We start from the raw sequence: 17,912 nt of genomic DNA on the forward strand, positions 1-17,912 counted from the left end.
AATGCAGGTCAAGTATGCCATATACACAATGCTAGTCACGACGAGAAACTGGCTAACAACGTCTGAACTTCGCACTAGTACGAGCGTTTGTGATGCACTGTGTGTGGTGGGCCGGCAATGAGACTCGTTTTACGGTATAGGATTTCGGTGAATCTCGCTGCATCGTTTCACTTCACATACCAGTAAAACTTCCTCAAAATAAATTCATGAACACGGGAAATACATACACAGACAAGAAAGATCAAGTTCTGTGAATAAGCTTGCAAAGATCGTCCTTCTCAATCGTTGTTTTCTTGGCATTCACGATGTCTATTCCGTCCGGCCTGCACGCAAAACACTGTACGGCAGTGCATTGCACCGCCCGCGACTTTTACATTGACTGGTTACCGCATTTTCATCATGCCTTCATTGGGACTTAGTGCGCGGCGCAGCGGGAACCAGTCATTGCTGCACTCGCACGTACGGGCCCACGTGTTTTCATGCAGCTCTATGCGATTTGCAGATTGTGCACGCACAGTATACAACCGCTGTACACACACGATCTTATACAGTACGTACGAGCTCGGTGTTCGTTCATTTTTAGCGATGTCCAGCGGCATATTAACGTGAGTTTGGGCATTATACCAACGAAAAATACGTGTAGCTTAAGACTTAAAATCCTTGCGTTTTTATCACTTCTTATTTTTAAACTTCCCGTGTTTGACGAGCCCTCTTTTGGATTTCTGAGGAGCGCTATTTTTGGCGCTCCTTCGAGACAGTCGAGGAGCGCAGTAGGAGCGCCTGCGCGATCGCGCTCCTTAAAAATGAAGGACTGTTCAACCCCAGGAAATTTCTCTGAGAATTTTCGTAACATCAACCAAGTAGGCCTATGACTTGGCCTTAAGCATGTGCAAATTACCCTTACACCTACCGGTACTGGTACCAGGGTTATTAAAAAATCTCCAGTAAAATTTTGGAGGACTTGCTGGGATAAAGCCAAGGAAAGAAGGCTTAACCATCAAAATACTTTTAATCGTTAATGGAACATGATTTTGATTTTGAAGGATACAAGCTCAGGAAGATTCAAAGCACAGGGTAATTTGTATAAAAACTGTGCATTTACGTGGTACTTTGTTGGTCAGTTTCTACAAGGTTACATGTATTTTGCTTTGTCGGTTGGGTTCAACTATTAAAGTCAAGCGCAAAAAAGGGGGTCTCTCTATCAAAGGTCATAGATTTGTGTATCTCAAATTTGCAGACAGCGATTGGGCGTTTTTCTGTCTGACAGAAAATTGCAGCTGAAGGATTATTTGACATGTGGATGACAATCACGTTTGACAGATTTGTTGCTGTCAAAAGATTGACTTCTTTTCGATAAGAAAGGTTCTTTCCCAAAAATTAGCATTCAATTTGAGCATTAAAACCAGCGGTGTATCCAGATTTTGTGTCGAAAGGGAGGGGGCAATGTGTAGAATTATTCTGGAAAAGTAGCCCAATTCTTTTTTTCTTTTGTAATTTTTTAAAAAAACTTGGGTACAATGTAGAGGGACACTACAGGCTACGCTGACTATCTCTATAGAGCCTCTGCATCTGATTTCACGAGGTCATGTCTTTGTTCCTCTGCATCAGTAGACCTTTTGTGCTGTCATGTCTCAGGCTCTCAGCGTTTACATAACAAAAGTTGTCCCCAGTGAGGGGGCACTGTGCAAATGGTCTGTTCCCAATTCCTAAAAAAAATTCCTTAGCAAATTTTTGCCCACCATGTTCCAAAAACTCCACACTCACTCAGTGAGCTCTGAATCAATGCACTACTGTCACACAATAATTTCTACTTGAAAAAAAAAATTGGAAGTCTAAACAGCAGCAAACATGAAACACATTTACTGTCTTAAATGTCAACACTCCCCTCCCCTCATAAAAAATGGCCTAACAATGAACAGCTCCCTCCTTGCATTAACATGCTGACATGCTGGCCTGGTCAATCAACAATAGGCCCCTTTGAAACACTTCATTCAATTTCAGTTGAGAAGTTCATTAGTTCAATGGGTCCACTGTTCCAAAAAACCACACTCAATGCATCACCAACCAAAAATTCTGCCCAAAACTGCTGGCATGAATTGATCCTTTCATTTGCAAGAAACCTCCCCCACCCCAGTGTCCCCTCTTTATCACCTTGCAACTACCACCTGTCAATTGTCATCCCCACCCCTCCCACCCCTGGGCTGCCAAAGGTTTTAAGTCCAAAGATTTGGTCACAGTAGTTACATAGAACAAACAAATCCTGAGGGTTGGATTTTCGTCACGCTAATTTTTTGTAATACTCCTGGGTGCTAGGAGGGTGGGATAATGTCTTGTCTCAGGACTACGTGCTATGGGTAATGGGGTGTGGAAATGGGTTTTTGGATTATGATGACTTTGACTGTTTGGGTACGCTGGGGTAAAATTTTCAACTGCTTGTTGAAAGATGCATTCCCCTGGCTATTTTAAGACTCTGATTCGGACTGTCGGAAAATTAAATTCAGAGAATAAAAATCACCTTTTTGCACCAGGAGTGAGAGAAAAATGCTTGAATTATCAAATGTCTGATGGGGAGCAGCCAGAGGAAGGGGTTGGAAGGGGTAGGGGGCTTGGAAGGGTAGGGGCTTGGAAGGGGTAAGGGCTTGGAAGGGGTAGGGGGCTTAGAAGGGGTAGGGGCTTGGAAGGGGTAGGCTTGGAAGGGGTAGGGGATTGGAAGGGGTAGGGGGCTTGGAAGGGGTAGGGGGCTTAGAAGGGGTAGGGGCTTGGAAGGGCATATATATGGAAAAGTAGTCTCTTTTGCTACACCGATATGGACGTGTTTCCGTGTTACGCACAAAACGGGTTAGCCGCAGTCGCTCCGAATCCGGTCCACCGGTGAAAAAATGGTTTTAGTGGTCAAACGAAAAAACATATAATCCGGGGTCGCCCAGCATTCCAATCTTTATATATTTTCCTACGAAATTCCAAAATTTCACTCGAATAGAGCATTCAATGTCGTCGGACCAGCTTTCTAAAATCGCTTTTACGAGGGACCAGAGCGTCCTTTTTCAGTGTAATCACACGCAGTTTTACCCTCACGCATCAGATGGGGCGAGTTTGCAAAGCAGTAACTCGGCAATGCATTACGCAATGACAGCGGGTTTTCCGGCATTCTCTGCGTTAGTTTCCTCCCCATATCATATGTAAAACTCGTTTTGATTGGCTAAGAAATGTCGTCGGAATGAAAGAAAACTTGAACCCCATCATTCTGCTATCCAATGGTATTCGTCGTGACCTAGCGCTGGGATTAGCATAACATTCGCGTGACGTCATGTCCACTGAGTAGCTTCCAGCTAGCCGCGCGGTGGATGTGACTGGATTTGCTGTATTTTATGCGCTCTAAACGGAAAAAATATGTAATATATGAAATGAAATTGGCACTTACTATGTTTTTGCCACATGCAGTTTTCATCCTACATGAACTTATACGGTTTTTCCACAGGAAAGTGAAGGAATTCGAATTCGAAGAAGTTAAGTGCAGTGAAGGTGGTCCGTACCATTACTATATAGGGAATACCATTCGGCACGTGCGCAGCGTGGTCAATTCAAGTGCATGATTGCAAGCCCAGCAGTGCCCGTAACTTATTTGGGATTTTCGTATGGCTAAAATTCTTGTGAGATCTTCTTTCAGGTTGCTTTATTTTCATTGTTGTGTTTTTAACTATGTCCTGTATTTTGCCATAGAGAAAGATGATGTTTCCATTGTGTAGGCCTGTGTAAAAACACCTGTTGTTTATTGGAGTTACGCGTTGCGGTTTACCCATTTGTCACAATGGACTCTTCGGTACTGGCCACACGCATACTTGCTATACATAGGAGTTATGCATGATGCATGATTGGGCATTGACCCATTCAGTACACGCGTAGCGTGTCCCGAAGGTCACATAGACACACAACTGATTTTTTGAGACTTTAGCCATGAAACTTTTCCATATGGTAGGGGCTTGGAAGGGGTAGGGGCTTGGAAGGGGTAGGGGTTTGGAAGGGGTAGGGGGCTTGGAAGGGGTAGGGGCTTGGAAGGGGTAGGGGGCTTGGAAGGGGTAGGGGCTTAGAAGGGTAGGCTTGGAAGGGGTAGGCTTGGAAGGGGTAGGGGATTGGAAGGGGTAGGGGGCTTGGAAGGAGTAGGGGGCTTGGATGGGGTAGGGGAATGGAAGGGGTAGGGGCTTGGATGGGGTAGGGGCTTGGAAGGAGTCAGGGAAAACCGACAGACAGGTGTAGACATATTGTGTCAATACTTGGTATTTTATAAATTTAGTGTCCAAAGTGTGACATCTTGCCTGTCCCTGTCACCTTGGTTTCAAGTATCATTAAAGAATGACTTCAAACCTTTTTTTATTTGTTGAGTAGATAGTTTGCAATTGATAATAACTCTTGGAGGACGACTGCATTTAAGGAGTGCATCAGAATTATAAAATTATAGATGTTAGATGTAACAGGGACAAAAGGGACTCCAAATTTATAGAAAGTTGCACACTTGTGCATAATATGCATTGCACTGGACACTAGTTTGTGTAGTGGCATCATTTGTAGACCAATTTATTTTTAACACTCTCGCTGGGAACTTTAAAACTATGTTCAGCTGTGTCAGCAGGGGATGGACAGGTGTCTACAGACCTACTACATGTAGGTGTGGGTATATCCTATCTTATAGTGTACACGCTGCGTGTAGGACAAGAAATGGCAACAACTAGTGTCGTATACGGGTATTTGGACTTAGTGAACTGGTCCTGAACTTCGCACCCCCTGCCCTGCAAACAGGACGCTGGGAAGGGCTGATCTCTTTGAGCTCTCATTGGATAGATTTTACGTGACCTGTGACGTAGAATGCAGCGCACAAACTCGCTACAGCTGTTTATCATACGTACTTGCACGCTAGGGGCATGCGAAGGTCGTGATAAGTTACCCAGAATGCCATCCGTACTTCTTTCACAAGATTCTGTGAAGCGGAGTCCTTCCCAGCGCCCTGTTTGCAGGGCAGGGGGGGGGGGGGGGGTTACTAGCGAAGTCCCGAACAGAAACTTGGCCCAAAGGGACTCATGGTATCTCATCCTTGGTTTGATTTTGCTCTAGTTAAGTTTAGTTTTAGTTTTAGTTCTGGTTTTGCTTAGGCTGAAGTGAATTTCAATGTAGGGTTTCTCCCTTCACCTGGCAAACTCGGTGGACTAGCGGTTTGACAACACCATATTTATGTTTATGAAAGATTCTGACTTTTCTTGACCTTTCGTAAAAGCCTTCAGACAGAACTAGAAGCAGTACAGTGAAGAAACAAATTCATAATGTATAGCAGAAACTAGTGTAAAAGAATTTAAATGAAATCATCATAAAAAAAATTAAGTTCTTAAAATTTACAAAATGATGTATGTTCTCAATGCAAAATAATCATAAGTCATGGTATGGGCTGAATTGCATGCAACTGTGCTTTAAACTAGTGACAAACTTCAAACAAGTCGTCTGGCTTGTTGGCCTGTAACATGTGTAATGCACATTGTGCTTGCAGAGCCCGACAGGTCACTGAACAGTTCCAGTAGCTTTTATTACACTGTTACATTTTACGCCTGTAGGTTTTCTTAAATAATAAATCCCGCCACACACTATTACATGCTCCAATGCTATCCATTTACCTATGTACACAGTCAGGAATTAAACCTAGTAGGAGATCCCAGGATCTCGTCAAAAGAAGAAAAAAAGAGGGAAAACACAGGATGGTGCCTTTTTAGCCGGAGGTTGTTGGCTATTGTAGCAAATTCGGCTTTTGTCTGGGTACCTTGATGCAGGGTGTTGGGCAAGAAATGGCTTATTGTCTGGCCCTGTATTCTACCCAGACTATGGGAACAATGATTGTAACAGTGACGAATTGGTGGTTGTAGGGTCTCCCCCCCCCCTTGATTTATGATGTGCCGCACATCCGATCTGTTGAGGTTTTTATTGGAAAAAAAAGCCCACACACATGACATATTGACTCTGGAGTACCCACACAAAAGCTTCATTGGTTTGGGTACAAAATACGCCATGCACACAACATCCCCATGCTAAATGTGGTTCATACATACGGTACACGCATTTGTACCTCTGTAGGGAAAAAACAGGCCCTGCATGCTTTAAAAGCTTAAAGCTCAGTAAATTATAGAACCCGTATTTGATAATATTTAAAGAAGTTTTGAATATTTTGTTTAAAAAAACGTTTCGCTTAAAACTACAATGTAGTTCATTGAAGTGAAACTTATGCCTGCTTTTACCTCAATGTTGTTTTGTTGGGATTTTCCCCAGAAATTTTGTTTTAAGTGAAGTGTCAATAATTCTGTTCATTGAACATGCTCCACTATAAAGTGCGCTTGTACACGTGAAGTACTCCAACTGGTAATAAAATTATTAAACAAATAGTTCAATCAAATTCAAATTTGATCAAATCATGTGAAAAATTGGTTCATGTGGTTAAAGAATCATGTGCGTAACATTCAGAGTCGTTGTTGAGTCAATCACAAGTCAACAAGTCAACTCAAGTCACAAGTTTTATAACTTGACTTAAAAATAGATGACTTTTACATGTGATTGACTTTTGATTGACCTGTGATAGTCTGTGTGAGGACCTGACTGAGGCTGGAGCTATAAAAAGCTTTTCATAGCTCCATGCTACCAGTACAACCAAAATTATTTGGCCAGGGCCAGCAGTGACACTTAAAGCGGTTGCAGAAACTTTCACAGGCAATGGCGCATGTGAAATCGAAAGCTGTAGTAGCAATTTGGAGGAGGCCTAAAAAAAAAACTCTGGAAATGACTACTTTCAGAGAAATAAACTTTTGTTCATCAGTGTTAAGGCTGGTTCATGATTTCATAGCATGAAAGCCAACGCGAATGCGAATATGTGAGTTCCCAGCAAGTATTCGCGCTACGAATTTGTAAAAGTTGAACACATCAACTCTGGTGAATTTTGCAGCAATTGTTTTGTGACTTCGCATTCACATTTGTAAAGTATAAAACGGCCATTACAATTGACTTACATTTCTTCTTGGAGCCACAGAAGTGCTGTTTGGTGTGATTCCTTCCTTCGTGTCTCCCCGAGGCGTGTCTCTCTGAGGGCTCTTTATGGACGGATCGCTTGTACAACATGTGCGGCTTCTGGCCTGTCTTTAGAGACAGGTTGTGTTGTGCAGCAAGCTGATCCGAGAGAGGCTCTATCAGAAAATCATCTGTTGTTGTCCGGACTAGGCCAGTCTGGAAGATAATAAAATTGCAAGATAATAAAATTGCAAATTACTTACAAATTTCTCATTTTGTTTTTATAAAGTCTACAGTCATTGTAGTTTGGATAGCCTGAAGAAACAAGATGGAAAACAATAGGCCTTATCAACACGGTTCCACTGGTTCCATTCGATGCGATTCCGCTGCGAGCAGAACGGCGTCCAATCAAGCACGGTACACAAATCAGCTGTAGAGTTTGGATTTTCTACCTGGGTAGAGCCTCTCAACAACTGACCAAGGTTGGATTTTACCAGTACCGGTACCTGTGTAGAGTACGGTACCAGACCCATGCCTAAGCCATAGGATCAGGTCGCCAGCCCTGAGCATCAAGGGGGGGGGGGCCATAGTACCAACTAGGGGGGCCCACTACCATAAAAATATGGCTTTTGCTGTGGGAGGGGGGGGGGCCAATTGCTCGCCAAGGGGGGCCCGGCCCCACCAGTACCCCTCTTCCCCCCCCCCCCCTCCCCCCCCCCCCCCTGGCGACGGGCCTGCATAGGATTCCTGCTACTAGTGTGAAAGGTCAAGGGGTTCCCAAAATTTCTGTTGGACCTGGAACACGGAGATTTCAAGAACCCAACTCATCCTGAAATGTTTAGATTAAATTGATTTTTTTTCTTCAAATACTAGATAAAGTAATAAGCTTTCCATTATCAAACTCAAATCATACTGTTCAGTATGTAACATGGAGACAACCATCTTCTTTACATATGACACAAAACAAAAACAAATATATAATTTGGATGACCAGAATTTCTTAGATTTTTTCTTTTTTTTTGGAGGGGGAGGGGTATTTTTCTATGCAGGGATATGCCAAGTTTGCCAACTTGAAAACCTCAATAAACTGATAAAAATACTTTTCTGAATGTCGACTGGCAGTTGTTGCCAAGCAGAGTTGCTTCATCTTGGGCACATTGAGACTTTAAATCACACTGTGGGGCACAACAGTGACGACACAACTCATCACAGAAGTCGGCAAAAATCAAACAGCGCTTATTGGCACCTTGGCAAACAACCGCGATGTGTGAACTCTTTTTGTGAGTGAGTGACAAGCGGAAATTGGCTTCCCTCTGACATCATGTCATATATTATGGGACCCTACATGTAGCTCCCACAAAGGCCACGACAAAAGGTCTCAGTGATTTCGGTGTAAATCAAAGAGCAACATGTACCGGTACATTCGCTTGGTCACCTATGTTGTTCACCTATACAGGTTGAGAAAGCACTGCATGCCACACGTAGTGCTAGTGTTGAAACATCAGGTCGTCTACCTCTTTTTGATTTTAGGTCAATCCAGTCAGTTTGCAGTTTGCAGCAGTTTTATTCCTTTCGAAAGCCTTTGCAAAATTCCATTAAAATTCCACTCTGAGTAATGAACAGTGCATGTACCGGTACCCTCAGAAATCATATAAATGTAGTACATTTACTACCCCCACTGGCCCCAGTGTCCATGAACATGCTCATGAACCTGTTACTGGTACCCGTATGTTTTTTTTTAACCATTCATGTTGCATCTTGAAAAGTCTTCATGGTCTGGTGACTTTACAATCAGCCAAACTTGCCAGAAGGGATGTTTCAGCAGTCCCTAACTTTATAATAAAATTTGCGCATTTAGTAGCTAGAGTGCTCACTTAAATCATTCAACGCGTCTTAAGCTGTTTCAAAACGATACAGCATACACATGTACACATGATTATCTAACACATACCGGTACTCTGCAACTTACTCCCATAATTTCTAAACCATTCAGAGCCACATCAGCAGTTTTGACATTTGGAATTTTACCGGCGTTACAAACATATTTCGTGTTGATATATTTTTCATGTGCGTCAAGTGCTGCTTCTTCTCGCAATGGAAAGCAGCTGACATTCTATGAAGATTAAGCACGGTCTATACCATCTGAGATCATCGATATAGACTGCATCTGAACTTGCATAGACATTTGCCCTACATCTGAACTGATCATGGTCACATAGTCAGACATGCCCAGTACTGTACACTAATGAAGACAAAAATAGTACTTTTTTGGAAGATTTGCCAATCTACATCGGTACATGTAGGACATACCGTACCGATAGTGGTGGGAAAAATCAAAGGTTTCAAAATTCGGTTATCTTATTTTATTTCAAACTGAGTAACAGTTATCCGATTTCACCAGAAATTCCTATTCAGCTCAGAGTCATGCCAACAAAAGTGACGAGTGATCGGTGCTGCATGGAATGCCCTCCACCGATGATTGGGTATATTTTGCAGGATGGAATGACCACTGGGCCTTTACAAAAACACTCCAGAGCTGTAATGTTGAAAAAATGTGATGGGAACTCTCTGATCAGTCAAATGGGCAAGCTTTTCATGAACCAAGAAGATCACTATATGGAAGAATGCAGTTACAATCAGAAACAATGGAGCAAATTGGGGGATGTTCCAGTTGTCTTCTTTAGCTTGTGTCACACAAAAATGGAAGGCTTCATTTTGATAAAGTCCAAAAAGTTTGCAAAATCCAAACCGAACAGTGGAATTCAAACCAAATTTTGCAAAATCCGGATTTTAATCCCAGCACTACCAGGACTTCCATTTCAGGATAAAAATCTCAGAAAGTATCCAAAGAAAACTCCTATAGACAAAGATGTATTTCACAGGATCAATGAAGGAATATTAAGATGAAAATAACAGAGTAGCCTTCATGCTGAAGTATTTTGTGCTCAGCTTCTCTCTAAGCCAACAAATACTTTTAAAAGTCTCCTTACTTTGAAGGCTACCACATCAATTTATTTTTATTCTAATAAACTGCAGCATTAAATTTACATTCTACTACACTGCAAAAGTTAATTTATCATATGGTTCATTTTTATGCCTCATCAGGAGGCTTTTAACTCATGGCCATCACTAGACTGGCATTTCAATTTCACACTGAAACTTGTTTACTGGTCGACTTTCCAACTTTTACATTGATTGGGATTGGGTATAGAATAAATCCATGCACAAGTTGGAAAGTCGACCAGGGAATCTATACTATAAATATTAAATTAGAAAAAAAAACAAGATGCAACTTCTTCTATATATTTTTATATTAATATTTCTAATCATTGGCATTTTACTAGTCTGACATATATATTCAAATATGAACAGAGGTAACCAACTGTTTTCATTCAAACAACAATTGTTTAAATTATATTTTATTGTTTAAGTAATAAAACAATAAGAGGAGCCAAAACGAACTGAGAAAAATGAAGAAAATAACCAAGAGCTGTTTCGAAGCAAGAACTCCGAAACAGCTAATAAAAAAATATGTCTTAAAATTTGTTGGTTAACATGTCAGTTTGACTGCCACATGACATATGGGCAAAAACACTCTATGTTCACTGCACTGGAAATGTTTTCTGTCAGGTACATGTATTGTGGCAGGAAAGTAATTGTTCCCGCGTTTGTTTGTTTGTTGGGGTGATATTTTTTTCGTTCCCACCCAGGGAAATAAGGAGAGAACTTGGTGGAAACACAGCGTTAGATTGAATTACTGCGTCCAAACCAGCGGGAGGCATTGTGCGATTCGTACTGAATTACCTTAAATAATTGATCATGGAAGAACACATGTAAGCAAGGACTGGGGATTTGCGCGGCTGAATGGCCTGGGTCTAACTCTTAGCTTCCTCTCTATTCAACCACTTCTTATTGTTGTGGGATTGATGAGAGGGGAGCTTAGACAAGGGTTCTCTTCACCACCCACCCCCTGCTAGATCTGACAAGAGAAGGGGGTCCGCTTTGTTTGCTTTGTTCACTGAGAGGATGTCCGCATTGATCCGATGATTGAAAGCTGTGCTGTAGGTAGCTTTCTTATCTTGTATCTTCAGCGTATTATACCAAGCCAGTATCTTGTCCAAAATAATGCCGTACACATGACAAAAAAAGATACTTTTTTTAAAGATCTTTCTAGTCCTCCAAAGTGTCTCCAGGATTGAGATATAGGCCTACAACATTCACCTGTGATGCTGGTCATGCTCACGCATCAGGATAATTAATTCACGTGGTTGCAATTTTGTCACATTTGGAATAACATAATGCTGGCTTCGTTTTTTTCCTTTGGGGGTGGGGGAGGGGGAGGGCTGGTATGGTTTTTGCCTTAAAGGGAATATACAACATTTGCAAACATCGAAATATAAAACTACCAAGTTTGTACAAAATACCTTACTAGGATGTTGGTAAATGACAGTCTAAGGCATCCTGTAAAATTATGGCACCTGGTGTCAAGTCATTTTCTAGAAACTTGTATTTTTGTATACATTTCCAACGGTGGTCGGCCGACCACCGTTGGAAAAACCTAACTATTTTTCAACTTCTGCTCCAAATTTACAATTTTCAGTCCAAATTTTGTTTGCTATTGGTTACATGTTCATGAACGGGTGCAGGCCAGCTAGACTGGTTCCCTCACCTTACAATTTTCCGACAACTATAAATTGATCCATTTTATCTTTAGTGGAGTCAGGGAACCAGACTACTTAAACATTTTTTGTTTTTCTTGGTTTTTCAAGCATTTTCGAAACACAAAACTTCAAAACATGTCAGTTAAACAATATTTGATCTAGGCCTATTATATTAACCCCTCAAATAGTTCAATTCTGAAAATTACAGCAAAAGCCAATGATGTACATTCCCTTTAATACAAATACCAACAAATGGAGCTCATTTATGCGGATATGAAATAGAGGAAAACCAGCGTCTGATGCATTCAACAATTCCTTCATGATTAAACTGGTCACATTATTTCATATTATGTCATATTTATAATGCATTTCTTTCTACACCATAGCTCTTCTTTCTTCACCACAGCTCTCATTTCATATGGTATGATACTGCACATATTCTCATCAATTCAAACTGTTTTAGTGTTAACCTACATTGTACATGGTTTTGGACAGCCAAACGTCTACAACTCAGACAGACAAACATGCCTGTTTACAAAAAAAACTGAACAAGCAGACAGCATTACTGTTTTGATTTACATAAACCCAATAACATCATCCCCTAATATTTTGGCAAGGTTGGTTTCACTTGTCAAGTTGTGATGGGGGTTTGTTCTACTTTCTTGCTCTGCCTGTTCTATTTTATGCTTGGGTTGCAGGGATACAAAGGTTCCAATCGATTCCTCAATGGTCCTCGTTAATACTGTCCTGGTCAACACCAGTGGTCATGGTCCACACAGTTAATCCACTGACCAATAAAGAACTGAAAGTACTAGGAGTAAGCCAGGGCCGGCTGTAGGCCATTGATTGAGGTCAATAACCTGTAGAAACGTTGTAAGGTTGGGTGGGAGCAATGGTAAGGGGTGCAAACCAGTAACTAAATTCCAAAAGGCACCAATCATAAATTCCCCCACTTCAAAAACTCGGCAAAAATACCCACAATTCTCACAGGCGCTCGAGACATACATCAAATTGAAGCTTGGTTCACACTCTTTCACTTTCTGTTCAATATTTTGGGGTTAATCAATGACTTTGGGGTGATGTTTCCCTCCAAAGTCCTATATAGAGCCCATCGCCATTTTGAAAAATGATTCCTCCACTTCATTGCAAAATACAGCAACTTTCGGGTCCGACTGAATCCCAAATTTCTTAAGACCAGTGCAGATCAAGCAGGGACCTTTCATTTCTTCAAACACTGTACTGCAGAGAAAAATTGACAGTTTATAAATTGTGATTTGGCTGGTGTAGGCAATTTTGGGGTGGGGTGGGATGGTGTCGGATGGGGTGGGGCGGTGTCGGGTCAGTGGGGTTGGCTGGAGATGTGATGTTTGCTTGGTATTGTATCGGTAGGTCCTTTTATAAGTTTTGTTTCTGTTTCTCTGGCTAGTGCTATCAATACTGGAGTACCCCGTATTGCCATTGAATGTACTAAATTCAGCTCATTGTGTAGACCAGATCAGCTTCGCATGACAAGACTTCCAGTGCATAGCCATTCTAAATCAATTGAAAAGAATGTTGTTCCTTGCGACGACTTTTCTGGGACCAGCTTGATGAGGCTTGCCAGGTTTTTTTTCTTGTCGCTGTGCCACTTGAGACTTAATTAGTGGACCCCACACCACACCCCTGCTGCTCACCAATTTATTCCACATGGAAACACAAGGGAACACTTCCGCCCACTGTTAATGCCTGCTTATTGCCACAGTCTATTATGCGGTACACTGTACCGTGACCGTTCCAACTGAAAGGACTTTCCAATGGTTTAAAAATGAATCCAAGTTGGAAAAAAACCTAAACTCTGATAAAATTATAATGCTAATATCCTCCATAGTCCATACATTATCCTACAGTTATCTTCATTTAATATTTACGTGTAGTAACCTGGGGCAAATCCACGTTTGGTAAAAGGGGGAAGGGGTGGTGGGGTTAGCTGTCAAGGTGGGGTTCAACAGGCATTTGCTACTTTTTTTCGGTATGATTTTCCTTTATTTTTACAGACCAAGGGGGTTAGACCACCTCCCCCCCCTCCCCCCCCCCCCTAAATAGATCAGCCATTGATAACAACACATAGTTCCCATTCAGAAGCCTGAAGGTGATTCAGAATAATTATTGTTATTTTAAATAATCCTTACACATACACACAGCAGCAAAATATATCAGAAAAACCAAGGTCTTGTCACCTAGTGTAACATGAATTCTGTTTGGCACTGTCTATGATGTTGACTCCATGTATTTCCCCGATGAACTGTGTGTGGCTCCAAAAATATTTTTTATTGTAAATCACTTGGAGAATTCTTGGTACTTGAAGTAACATCTCATAAGGCAAAGCTTCTTCTGAAAGAATTTCAAACATCCCTCCTTATCTATCACATTTGTCAAAAACTTACCAAACCATCACACAGACTGACGGCGACAGTAGAATCGGGGTGAGACCTCAATGTCCCCGCGTAGTGACAGTTGTCAATCTCGGGGATATATTCCTGCGGTTTCACGCTGCCGTTTTTGCGCCACTGGACCGTGAATCCTGGCGCTAGCAGTGCCTCGTTAGCGGAGAGTTCGAGATGAAAGTCCTGGCCGTAGCCGCTGAATTTGTAGTGGACAGCGGCCGGCGTGGATAGAATGTTGTCGGAGCTCCGCCTTCTTCTGACAGGATGCAGACTGTGCGACACGAATAATCCATCAGGATCTGCCTGGTAAGGGAGTACTATCTCATAACCTAAAAAAAGAAGAAAAAAAATTAAAGTAACAATCTGATTAGTCTAGTCAAATTCAAGACCTGAAGCAGTAAATAATAAAAAATAAAAACCTGATATCAAATACATCAAAAAATATTTAAACACTTAAATCGACTACATGAAGGGTCATTATGCTGTGCGTTTTTGAAGAACTCGATATTGATTATTGGATCTTGGATTTCATCAAATATTTGAACATTTCGTCACCGTTTTCACGAAGAGACGGGCATGTCAAAATTGACAATCTTTTCAATTTCAACTTTTTTCACTATTTTGCTTTAAAACATGGTACTTAAGCATTCTGACATGTTTCCGTAAGCAAAACATCATTAATTCCTGAACATTAATGACGTCAGGGGCAGTCATCTCGATAATTGCATTTTGCGATTTCACGAAGAGAAATGAACATGCCTGCCCTGTGAACACGTACAAAACGTATTGCACGGAAAGGCGGTAAAAGTAGGTCAACGGAGCTTTTCGTTGTATGAAATGCCCTTGAGTTGTCGCCAAAAATAAAATGTTTAGAATTGCAATATACACCTCATAAGACATTCTCAAACTGTACACTAAATACTATCCATTAGAATTATGGGTGTTTATGTCCTTTAAACATGTCTGTTTCATATCACCAGCTTTGAGGTCAATGTCTCATAAGGATCTCAGCAGCAGTCCAAAGCGTGCTTACCACCAGAAGAAAGAGTCCAAATACAAAACAAAACAAAAACACACAGACACGAACAAACATGATCGTTCTGACTCCAAACACTGTCTGATCTGATTGAAGTCTACACTGACATCAAACATGTACAAGAACCTATGTATGCATATTACCAGGGGTGTGAGTAACCACTGATAAAAATAGCTGGAAAAGGTGTAAAAAAAGCTGAACTTTGGATTCTCCTATACTTTTGTACACCCCAAGTGAGGGAAAAAGCTGAAAAAAGCTGAAATCAGCTTTATAAATAGCTGAGATTTCACATTACACAACATCCATGTTACTGTGCGTACGCCATTTTTCCCTTGCTATTTACAGATCTGCCTTGTAAATCTTGTTGATTCTTTGACTGTCCCCCCCCCCCCCCCCCCCCCATGCTGCTTAGCAAGTTACATTTACCACGGTGACTGTTCCAAAAGACTTTAGAAAAATGGGCTGGTTAACTTGTCAGCAATATTGTTATCTCAACTGGACAAATTGGTACAAGTATTCTGACGTTATTTATCTTTAAATCTCTCCAAGAGGTAGGTCTACATATTGTGGTTCCTACATTTTTCTAGCGTTAATTGTTTATGCTAATATAATTATGTATTTTTTTATATCAATTCCATTCCTGTAATTGGCAGGCGGGGAATTGTTCTGGTTATGTTATCTTTGTTTTGTTAAAACACATTTTGGTTTTTAAATTGTCATAGAGTTCATGCTTCATTTATTTTTATTCCATATCTATAATCAGTAGTTCTTCCATTCTTGGACGAAATTAATAAATAAATACACAACTTTGATACTGAAAATTCAAAGCACTAAATTCAGGGGAAGCTCCAAATATTTAGTGTGTACACGTAGTTTTATTTCCTGTGCATTTCAAGGGAGATCTGGCACGCCCCCTTGGGAAAGATGATACAACCTTAACCTAGCCAACTCCATCAAAATCCACCCCCCCCCCCCATTTGGAAGATTTGGGTAGATACTGTATTACACCATGTGTACCAAGTCCATCAAAATCCACCAGGACCAGTGGTGGATTACAACGGATTTTGTCCTGAAGCATTATGTGAAGTAGAGTAAGTGATGGATTTTGACATACATGGTCTTCTATCGGTACTTAGTAACATTACGTAGGGAGTTTAATAGGGTTAAAACATTGCGTTTCAATTAAAGCACAAAACTGCAAGTGTTGTGCTGATGGCAAGGTGGTGGTTAAAACATGTTTATCGTGTTTTGTTTAAACCGAAAAAATGATAAATTTTCAACAGTGACTTCATTTTGGCCTTTTTTTTCTGTTGCATCTAACCCATATAAAACTGTTATGTCATTTCCTGAGTCCAATGGCGGCCATTTAAAAAAAAACCTGGTGGCCATCTAGAAAAATACCCCAGTCAGGCGGCCATTTTGGAGGGGAAAAAGGGCCTCTCGCTTCCTTTTTTTTCAAAAAGGCAGGACGCTAAACATGTTTTTTTTTTTATTTCGCCTTATATTATAATTTATTTGTTTTATAATGTTTTTGGCAACGCATTATGTCAATAACAAGGCTAGGCTTGCCTTTGTCATGCTGAAGGTGCAAGCCTCAGTTTAGCACATTATTTATACTCAGTGCATAAGTCAGTCAGTCTATCCGTTAGTCAGTCAGTCAGTGTCTCAGTCAGGAGGAAAATAGGCAAAAATACCCTGTCGTTATGAACATTCTGGTATTTTTTTCTCTGTTAAGTGAGTTCATCTTGCGTTCAATTTTCCTGGTGCCTTGGCCTCGTGGTCTGGAACACTGATTTTGTGGTCTGCGGGTAATTCTGCAGGTTGTGGGTTCGAGTCCAGCCTGGGGTAATGATGCGTGTGCCCTTAGGCAAGGCACTTTGTCACTCATTGCTTCTCTCCACCCAGGAGTAAATTGGGTACCTGTGAGGCCAGAGAGAGTTGTGATTACATGCACTTTGTAAACACACATTTTTATTATATAATATGAGAGAGGGCACTTGTACAAGTAGGTCAGGTCTACAGCCCGGATGTGTACGTTCACAGTTTCACTGAAGATAACACCAGTCATACAAAAGGAGGTCAACTGCACATGAACTCCCAGGTCTATGACTTTGCACTTGTATCGTACTTACTCCCACGTCTTGATTTGTGTCATCCTACTCACCAATTCAAGGGTGTTTGTTTGAGTACACACCCTTCAAATAAGAAAATGAAGGCCCCCCCCAAAAAAAAGCTCCAAAGTGCTTCCGGTAATTGAAAGGTTGGTTTTAGAAAAATTTTTACCCAAAAAGTCACTCCATGGACACATTTTGGTCAAGTCTTCGAAGGTAAATTCGAAGATATTCTAAGTAGATTCTATTGTCCTCTGATACATTAGGAACCAGCACTGGGGTAATGCGTATTGCAAAGTCTGAGCATACTGCAAATTTACTCCTAGTTTTTCCGACTTTCCAAATACACGTCTTACCTTCTTACCAAGTTCAGCAGGCATACACTAAAAGCCCTCGATATGATAATGAAGGCCCACTCATCCTCCCAAGAGCTTGTTGTGAGCGGCGGTTAGTGTTTTGAGTTCCAATACCAGGTGGCCTAGGAGATTGAAGCTCTATATGTACCAGCAGGATAGGCTTGTTTCCTTATCGGATATTTGCTTTCAGGTGATTCTGTATGTACACACTTGAAAAGGACACGGCTGGTATACAAATAAGTACACAAACCCCCCCCCCCCCCCCCCCCCCAATGTGGTGTACATGTATGCAG

General features: G+C 41.2%; 1 protein-coding gene across 1 annotated transcript in view; it reads right to left on the minus strand.

Annotated features, from left to right (window-relative positions):
- Window positions 1–17,912, minus strand: part of LOC119737051 (A disintegrin and metalloproteinase with thrombospondin motifs 18-like) — an 83,005-nt gene that overhangs the window by 62,462 nt on the left and 2,631 nt on the right. Inside the window, exons 3-4 of the mRNA XM_038211124.1 lie at window positions 14,117–14,445; window positions 7,035–7,248 (exon numbers count right to left, since the gene is read on the minus strand). Of these exons, the coding sequence (XP_038067052.1) occupies window positions 7,035–7,248; window positions 14,117–14,445 (543 nt within the window). The remainder of the gene's footprint in view (window positions 1–7,034; window positions 7,249–14,116; window positions 14,446–17,912) is intronic.

Source organism: Patiria miniata, unplaced genomic scaffold, assembly GCF_015706575.1.
Source record: "Patiria miniata isolate m_02_andy unplaced genomic scaffold, ASM1570657v1 HiC_scaffold_3, whole genome shotgun sequence".
NCBI classification, from domain to species: Eukaryota; Metazoa; Echinodermata; class Asteroidea; order Valvatida; family Asterinidae; genus Patiria; species Patiria miniata.